This window comes from Poecilia reticulata, linkage group LG4, assembly GCF_000633615.1.
Source record: "Poecilia reticulata strain Guanapo linkage group LG4, Guppy_female_1.0+MT, whole genome shotgun sequence".
In the NCBI taxonomy this organism is placed as follows: Eukaryota; Metazoa; Chordata; class Actinopteri; order Cyprinodontiformes; family Poeciliidae; genus Poecilia; species Poecilia reticulata.
Window position 1 is genome coordinate 2,232,859 of NC_024334.1, and position 9,484 is coordinate 2,242,342.

Consider the following 9,484-nt stretch of genomic DNA (forward strand, 5'->3'; position numbering starts at 1 on the left):
TCAGGATTCTGAGATTAAAGTCAGGATTCTGAGATTAAGGTCAGGATTCTGAGATTAAGATCAGGATTCTGAGATTAAGATCAGGATTCTGAGATTAAATCTAAATAACTTTCTGTAACCACATGTGCAGCAGTTTTATTACTATTTGATTTGAAATTTGGGAAACTTTTATTAATTTTTTTTTCCTTTTTAAGTAGAAAGGCAACACCAGTCTTCAAACTATAATTTTGATTTTAAATTCAGAATTTTGAAATCCAAAGTAAATCCAAATTCTTAGATTTTGATGTCAGAAATCTGAAATCAAAAGTCAGAATTTTTATTTTAATCACAGAATTCCTACATGAAAAGTAAAAAAAAAAAGGCCAACACCCAACTGTTTTTTGGTGTCTGGAAAATGACTCATTTCAAAAACCTTCGGAATGTAATGTTGAAAATTGGCCGTTGCCTAGCAACCCCACCAAGGCCGCCTGTTACTTAGCAACTGCAGCTGAGTTCCAGCGCGTTTGGTCATCAGGTTTTACTGCTGTACAATGGCTGCTGGAAAAGTTAAGAGTTTTGTTGCTGACTTGCCCTCAAGAAACCACTTGATGCATTCTTGCTGGTTGTGCAGGAGGCCCTACTTCTGCTTTTCAAAGATGCACAGTTGTATAATTGCGCCTCCATTTTCAGGTGTGAGTGTTAACGATGAGTTTAGGGGCGTGGCCAGCAGCAGTTTATTTGGATTTAAAGTGACAAGACTCATTCTGAAATGATCTCAGAATACTCAAAATCTCTTTTTCTAAGAAGGATTTTGTGCAAAGAATGTAATAAACATTTTGTATACCATAACCTGTTCCAGGAATCATAATAAGTCACCTTTAAGAGTTAGAGAAGATGACTTTCTGTAAGTACGTGTGCAGCAGTTCGATTGCTATTTGATTTGTTATTCGGGAAACTTCCAGGCATCCCTTTTTTTCCTTTTAAGAAGAAAGGGAACACCCGTCTTCAAACTATATCCGCCCGTGGCGAGACTTGTAATTCAGACTTGCAAAGAAGATTTTCGCACCGTGTGAAGAACATAAAATCTCCCCAGGACACATCACCTGAAAAAATGAAGGTATGACTTCTTCAGCGTTAAAACGACTTGATTTGAGACTCGGCGCGTGAGGCGGCGCTTCCTCATCAGCTGCCAGATTGCGGTTAAATCTGCATGTATTAGTCAGGGTGGCTCAGTGTCACAGAAAAGGTGCGACTGTAAAAACAGCTGCTTCAGTCACAGCTTCCTCCTGACGTTAGCAACTCAGATTAATCCTCAAGGAGAAAAACCAAATCATCTGAGCTTTACTTCCATGAAGTACTGGAGACTTTATCACTACCTTTACTTTACTATACTTTACAGCTACATACATTATTAAAAGTTTTTTGTAATTTTAGCCTTTCAGTCATGTGGTTATGCTGGCATCATAGTAACCAACCAACTTTCTAGTAAAATTAAAGGTGATCTGTTATGCTTCCTTAAACAAGCTAGGATAGGTTCATGCCTTAAAAAAACATGTTAATTACATTCTTGTTTTTTTCCTCTTTTTTTACACAAAACCATTCTTAGATAGTAAGATTTTGAGTATTTTGAGTTGTTTTAGGGCGTCTTGTCACTTTAAATCCCAATGAGCTGCTGCTGGCCACGCCCACCAACTCAAGGTTTACACTTGCACCTGAAAATGGCTGCAAACAAATGTGCAATTATACAACCGTACGTCTTTGAAAAGCAGACGTGGAGCCACCTGCACAACCAACAAGAATGCAGCAAGTGGTTTCTGTGTGGTAAGTCAACAACTAAACACTTTGTCAGTGATAAAATCAGCTGATCAAATGTACTGGAACTCAGTGTGGATTGCTAGGCAACAATGATTTGTGATGTTACATTGAAAAAGTTTTTGAAGTGGCTCATTTTCCAGACACCAAAACACATCAATTTATTGACAAAAATCCACATTTTGTTCCAGAACTTGGGCTGTTTTTAGAAGCAGTAGAAACCAAAATGGAAGTGCAAAATTATTTTTAAAAAATGGATTTTCCAAAACATGATATAAATACTGTCATTGTTTTGTGTTTAAAATGTTTCCCTCAGTCTAACATGCTGACTGGTATTCATGCACGGCATTCTGGGAAATGTAGGCAGAGGAAAGGCTTTTGCCACTTCACCTTTCACAACCAGCTAAACAAAGTTGATGGAATCAACTAACTCTCTGGTTACCTAGCAACTATCTAGTTCTTTGGTTACCTAGCAACTACCTGCTGAGGAATTTGCACAACAGCAGTTTAAGGTTTCACCACAATGCCTCATAAATGATTAAAAATGAAAGACAATGGCGTGGAGGAAACTTCGCACAATTAGTTTGGCAGTATTTTGGATATTGAAAATAAAAAACAAATGAATAATTATCGATATCAACATGAAACCGTAAATCGTGATAAGTGTCCAGGCCTACAAGCTACCCTGCATGAATGTTTCTTGCTAAAACTTGTCGCTGCGCCTGATTCAGCAGAATTTTTCATGTAGACTTCATGAAAGGCTTTAAAGTTATATTTTTATTGAGAACTTCTTCACCCCCAGTTGCTCTGTTGTTAATTCCTCCATCCTCCCGTGCTTTTTTAAAAAAGTTTCATCCTTCCTTCATCTCCGTTTCTCCTCCCCTGACTGAAAGCTTGTCAGAAGCAGCTCATATTTCTAAAGGTCCTCGGGCGAGTAAACGAGATGGCGTGTTCCTCGGCATCCTCAGCAGGAAACTGAGCCATTTGTTGAGCTTAACGCTCGGCTGCCCAGCAGGCTCAACCCTTCAAAGCAACGAGATCACAATTATGCAGCTCCAGAGAAGCTAATCGCGCTCACAAAGGCTCATCAGCTAACAAACACACACACACAGATTGACAAAGTCACAAGCTGTTCAGTAGATGGAGCAAAGCGAGTGCATTCAAATGCATGCGTGCAAAAACACAACTGTTAACTTTTTGTAAGAGTCGGTTTGGTCTTTAGGGGATTCGTCTCGAAATAAGGCGTTTCTCTGTGGGGAACTGTCACACAGGCAACCTTGCTGGATTTTCAAAGGCGGCTGATTGGGGGAAAATGGAAGCTATTAGTCTTTTAACAGAGGCTGAGTATGGGCACAAAATGGGATCCAAGGGTTATTGATCACTGGACAGAGAGGGAGAGGCGTCATCAGCAGATGGGATCAATGGCCTGTTAGCTCAAAGTTGGAGAATGCAGATGGTTTTCTCAAGGCTGAGCGCTGGGGAGACTTTATGTCTACACCAAGTGATGGAATCGGTACAGCAGTTGAATCCCTTTGAATTGACGAGATATCGATGCAAAATTCACATTTTGAACATCTCCATACTTCCATTTGGGTTTCTACTGATTCTAAAAAGAAAAAAAGTAAAAGATTTTTTTGGTGTCTAGAAAATGAGTCGTTTCAAAAATCTCTGGAATGTTACGTCACGAATCAGCAAAGATTGCCTGTCACCTAGCAACCCCAGCCGAGTTCCACACGTTACCTAGCAACCCCAGCCGAGTTCCACACGTTACCTAGCAACCCCAGCTGAGTTCCACACGTTACCTAGCAACCCTAACCGAGTTCCACATGTTACCTAGCAACCCTAACCGAGTTCCACATGTTACCTAGCAATCCCTGCTGAGTTCCACGTTACCTGGCAACCCAAGCAGACCTCCAGCACGTTTGGTCAGTTGGATTTACTGGTGTATGGTCCGTTTTTATTGATTACGTTCAGACATTGCAGAGGCCGCAGTTTGCAAAATAACTCCCAAAAACAGCTGAAGAGCAACTCAAAAAATCATTCAAACTCTTCTTTGCTCGGTCGGCTTCAGTTAACACGCATGCCCGTTGCCACGGCAACCGGCTTGACAACAGCTCCGCAAACAGACAGATCAGCGATTTCTCTTCAAGTGTGTCAGGAACATTACCTGTTCTGTTACCTGAGCAGGTAACAGTTTTAACAGTTTTCAGGTTTTGTGTTTATTTTTTGGTTATTAATAAATGGTTGCCTGGTGGCTGATTAGCTAGTTAGCATCCAACAGCTGAAACATAAACTAGCACCCGTGGCACATATCAACAGGCTGATGGAAAATCCAGAATTTCTGCAACATCCAGGTTGTGTGCAGAAACTAACATCTAGTTGTGTTGCTCCAGGCGTTTCCAGGTAACAGCAACGCGGACTCTGTGGTCCAGTACAAGCTTGACCAGCCAGTGATCGCCCGCTACCTTCGTCTGATCCCACTGGACTGGAACCCCACCGGGCGGATCGGACTCAGGCTGGAAATATACGGCTGCAGATACAGTGAGTGTGGTTACAGTAATTATAGCAATGCTGAGGAAATGTACAGTTTGTTTGCTTAACTACAAATTATCAGGTTACAAAGTTCAAGAGTATCATGTTGTGTTTTTCTTAAATGATACAGTTTGTTTGGGTATTTCTGCCATTTCCTGGAGCATTTTGACTTCTTGGTTGTGATTGGTTCTTTCTCATCCAAGAAATACTCCGATTGGATGAAAACGATCCAAATGTGATTGGCGAGGAATGTAATTTATTTACATCAAGGTTATTGTAGTTTACTAAAGCTAATAAAATAATGAAAAATGAAAATGAGAACGTTTTCATTAACTGAAAGAAATTAAAACGATAACTAATAGGAAAAAACTAGAACTGGAACTATATTGTGTGTTTACAAACTATAATAAACTAAAATAATAGACATATTATGCTTTGTAACCATCTTTCAAAATGATGTGAAATAGTTTTTTCCCCACATAAGCAGTTTACGTCAGTTGTTGGTACATTACTGCATCCCATAATAACTAATAAAAACTAGCAAACCCACTCTAAAAACTAAAACTCAATGAATTAGTCAAAAGTCACAACAAATCTATACAATATAATGTGAAACTCCGATTTACACACTTTCAGTTGTGAATGCAGTCATTTGCATGTTAACAACATACGTTGTGGGTGAAAGACACTTACAGTTTTACAACATTTTTGGCTCCCTTGGTGTTCCATACCCAAGGAGCTGCAATGTCATAGTGGAGCGCGTGTCAGATGCATATTTAGCAACCGAGTTTTAGATATAGACTCTTAACATCACTAGTTACTGTTTGCTTTCACAGATTTATGCGCTCACATCAGTTTCACTGCACATTCAAACTGGCGGCACAAAGACAACGCCGCAGAAATTCAGTTTTAAATCAAAACTGAATGAAAAGTTAGGGTTTGTTTTATTTTTAACTTCTAGGAAAAGAGAGACAAATTCAGCAGCTTGCTACTGAGTGACACTTATTAGTTCTCATATTCTATCTGGGAAGTGTTTGATTGGGCTACAGATATATCACAACTCCAACTCCACACACATTGATGCACCAATACACAGACTGGTCTGCAGCTTGGAGTTTAAGTGCCAAGATGTCTTGTTTCTCTTGAATTGTGTGGAAAATGCATCTTTACTTTGAATATTTCTCTCTAAAACATGGTTGAGGTTCCTGATAATAAATTTGAGGAATGATGACTCCTAAAAAGCACCGGGATGTTTCTGTGTAGCAGAAACAAAGGAAAAGCTGTTTGGTCTTAAACCAGGGAAACATTTGGCACAAATCAAGCTGCTGAGCTCTATTGGAAATCTTTGGTAAGAGCTGAAGTCAGCTGTCCACAGAAGGACTCATACAAGTTTTAAGGGCTTGGCTGGAGCAGAGGAAGAGCGGCAGAAAATATCTACCAACTGGCGCGTGACTCCTGAAAACGTTTAGTTGTGTTTAAGTAGAAACTCTTCTTTATTTTTCCTTATTGAACTCTTCAATTAAAATATCGTTTCACATTAACGTTTGCAAATTAAGTTGCACCACCTGTTTGTGTTTTTGAATCAAGCCTTACCATCCACATCATTTGCTGTATTTAATGTGATTTAAATAGTAAAGAATCAGACCTTTTACAGCTGCTTTGCTGTGTTTCGCAGCCTCTGAGGTGGCGGGTTTTGATGGGAAAAGCAGCCTTGTCTACAGACTGAGTGCCAGAACGAGCTGGACAGCGAGGGAGAGCATCTCTCTGAAGTTTAAAACCCTGAGGAATTCAGGAACGCTGCTTCACGCGAAGGGACAGAGGGACCACAGCCTCAACCTGGCGCTGGAGCGAGGAAAGCTGCTGCTCCACCACCAGCAAGGTACCGACCTCAGCAGCTTATTCACTTACACTCAGCCTTTTGCTGTTTAAAACCATTCAGGAGTGACTATTTCCTTTTCCCATCCTGTCAGGTGATTTTTTAGTTTCCTCATTGGAACAGGTTCTGATGCCATCATTAAAAATACAGCTGATATATTGGTCAACGTTCCAGTTATTGTTAATCCAAGTGGGTTTTTGGCCTTCATTTAAAGGAAGTCAGTGTTTCAGCATCTCTGAGGTTTTCTGACAGTTTGTTAAAGAGCATTTAAACATTTCAGTCCTGAAGTTTTTCCTTTGTTTTGTATGTGTTGCATTTTGGATATTGATGAAAGTGACTTTGGCCTGAATTCTGTTTGGGTTTTTCCAAAATTTTGACTTTTGAGTTCAAAACAAACGTTGGCATCAATTAGGCTCCTGTTGTGAATTAGGGTCCATGATAGATGGATGAAAATTAGGAGGAAATTTCCTTTAAAAATAATTTCTGTGGGTGAAATGTTGAAAATTTGTGAGAAAAAAAATTCTCACAGATTTGTCTAAAGTTATGAGTTGAGAATTTGCAGGAAAAGACATGAAAACTTATGAAATAAAACATAAAAATCTCTGAAAAATCAAACATTTTCCTTGTTTTTCTAGAATTCCTTGAATTTCTAGATTAATCTCAAAATGTCCGTTTTTTAGCCAAAATCTTTTCCTCGTTTATTTTTTTACAACAACCATAATACGCTGCCGTAATTATTAAAAAAATTTTTTTATCTCTGCCAGATTTTAAGTCATGCAACCAAAATGTCTAATTACCTGTATTGTGTGATATAATTACTTTAAAAAAGAAAGATCTTTGCTTTGCAGTAATCATTCTGTAAAGTTTTAGAGTATGCAGTTCTTTTGCCTATATTATGTAATAATGCAACAACTTACTGTGAGATTTTTCCCTTTGGGCGAAAACTGTAATCAAGTATTCAAGGTTTTTGTTGAGGACGTGATGAAGGACGGATCACATTTTGAATATTTGAAATCAAATAATCTTGACGTTCTCGTCTGCAGACGCTCCGTCTCTGTTCAGTCATTATTCATTCATTGTTCATAACTGAGCAAATGTCAGTTAAATGCCTAAACTGAACAGCAATTATGCAGAGCGTCCCTGTTCTCATATCCATAGATGGGATTTAATACCTTCTGCGAGTTTTGTTCCTTAAATAAAAAGAGGCGAGCTGTCGGAAGCAGTTTTATCCGAACGCGGTTTGTCAGATCTGATCTCAGTTAGAGCTGATCCAATTTTGAAGAAACTCGGGGGAAATTGTGCTTCTTCCTGTCTTGGCAGTAACCTCTCCATGCTGCGTGTTTATTCATAACTCTCTCACAGCTCGAAGAAAATATCACACAGTTTGGTTTTTGGGAAATTAGTAGCACGAAATTGCTACCAATCAGCCAATCAAACTTTATTTTAAAGTGCTTTACATCATAAAAACACAAAAATCAGCTATTGAAACATTACATTACACATCAAGATGTTGATCAATGTTTCATTTCTTGTGTTTTATGAGCAGCTCTAACCCGGTAGGTTTTTAATCTGGATTAAAAGGCACTCAGTGGCTGCGTTCACACTGCAGCCCGAAGTGACACAATTCCGATTTTTTTCTGACGTAATGCGACCTGTATCCGATCTTTTTATGGCAGTGTGAACAGCTCAGGTCAGATTCTTTTCAGAATGTGACCCATATCCGATACGTATCCGATTCAAATGCGACCATAACGTCCAGGTTGTATTCATCCCAACTGAACGTCACTGATTCTCAACAAATCTCATTATTCTGCTCCTGATACGCGCAAGTGGGAGGAAAAACAACAACCATGACGGACTATATGAGGATTAAGTTGTTAATTTGCTGCTCCGGCCGGACAACAACTTCAAATATGTAAGCTAAGCTCCACCGTTAGCCTCCATGTTTACTTCCGCAAACACTGAGCTCTTCTTCTTCTTTTTATGGCGGTTTGCAGAACACTGAGAACGCTGACGCTATGGCGCCCTCTAGCGCGCATTCGGGACACTTTCAGTTGGTTTGCCCGTTTACACTGCAGAACACATACAGGTCGCATTTACTGGCAGTGTTTCGGCCGTTTTGCAGTTTTCTAGAAATTTGTTCCAGATTTGTGGTGCATGGAAGCCGAATTCTGCTTCTCCATGTTTGGTTCTGGTTCTGGATGCAGAGCAGAACCAGAACCAGAGACCTGAGAGGTCTGGAAAGTTGCTATGACAACAGCAGGTCTTTAATGTGTTGTTTAGTGTGTTGATGTTGTAAACTAACATCAGTATTTTAAAGTCTATTCTCTCAGTGGAACGGGTGTTATGTTCTCCATCTTCCTGGTTTTAGTCAGAACGCCAGCAGCGGCGTTCTGGATCAGCTGCAGCTGGAGGATTAGTTTTTTAAACCAGACCTGTGAAGACGCTGTTTCAGTAATTAATGCGGCTAAACATAAACGCATGGATGAGTTTCTCCCTTTCAGAGACATTAGTCCTCTAGTCCTTTAAATATTCTTCAGGTGACAGAAGGCCAACTTTGTAGGTGTCTTTATGTGGCTCTGAAGGTTCAGGTTAATGCAACTCATGATGTAAAAAAAAAAAAGTGTTTTACTTTTAACACAACCAAACAACCACTTCCTCCTACGGCCAATGGAAACGTACCTACTGAAAACAATAAGCCTGTCAGATTTCTGTTCACACATTTGGAGAAATTTTTTTTTTTTTTTTTTTTAAATTGAATTTTTTATTTGGAAAGGCAAGATACATTTATTTTGTACAATCCAGTGTCCACCACAATGGTGGGAAAAAAGAAAGAAAAAAAAATCACAAGCCAATCCAGGATTTTTGTATAATAACAAAGAACATCAGAGTGAGTGGGGGGTAGAGAGGGGTCAGGTCTCATTTTCTTTTCGTTAGAAGAAAAACACAGTAAAGAGAATAAAATTTACCATAATCCCGAACTGAGGTACAATACCCATCACAACATTATTTGCGTATAATAGATGATTTTAGTCCACAGGAATGACTGATTTCACATAGTTTGTCCATTTAGACCAGATCTTGAAGAAAGTTTCTCTTCGACCTTGAACAGAAAAGGATAACTTCTCCAGAATGTAAATGTCCTGTACAATGTTGACCCAATCATCCACTGTGGGTGCTTCGGGCTTTAGCCATTTTCTAGTGATTGTCTTTTTGCTTGCTACCAGAAGAACTAAAAGCAGTTTTTTATCATCCAGTGCCCAGTTATCAAGTGAAATGTTTCCT

The 9,484-nt window shown here is 39.3% G+C and overlaps 1 protein-coding gene across 1 annotated transcript in view; it reads left to right on the plus strand.

The window, feature by feature from the left end:
* Positions 1 to 9,484, plus strand: part of LOC103463227 (contactin-associated protein-like 4) — a 93,949-nt gene that overhangs the window by 27,535 nt on the left and 56,930 nt on the right. The window contains exons 4-5 of the mRNA XM_017304240.1: positions 4,185 to 4,332; positions 5,999 to 6,202. Of these exons, the coding sequence (XP_017159729.1) occupies positions 4,185 to 4,332; positions 5,999 to 6,202 (352 nt within the window). The remainder of the gene's footprint in view (positions 1 to 4,184; positions 4,333 to 5,998; positions 6,203 to 9,484) is intronic.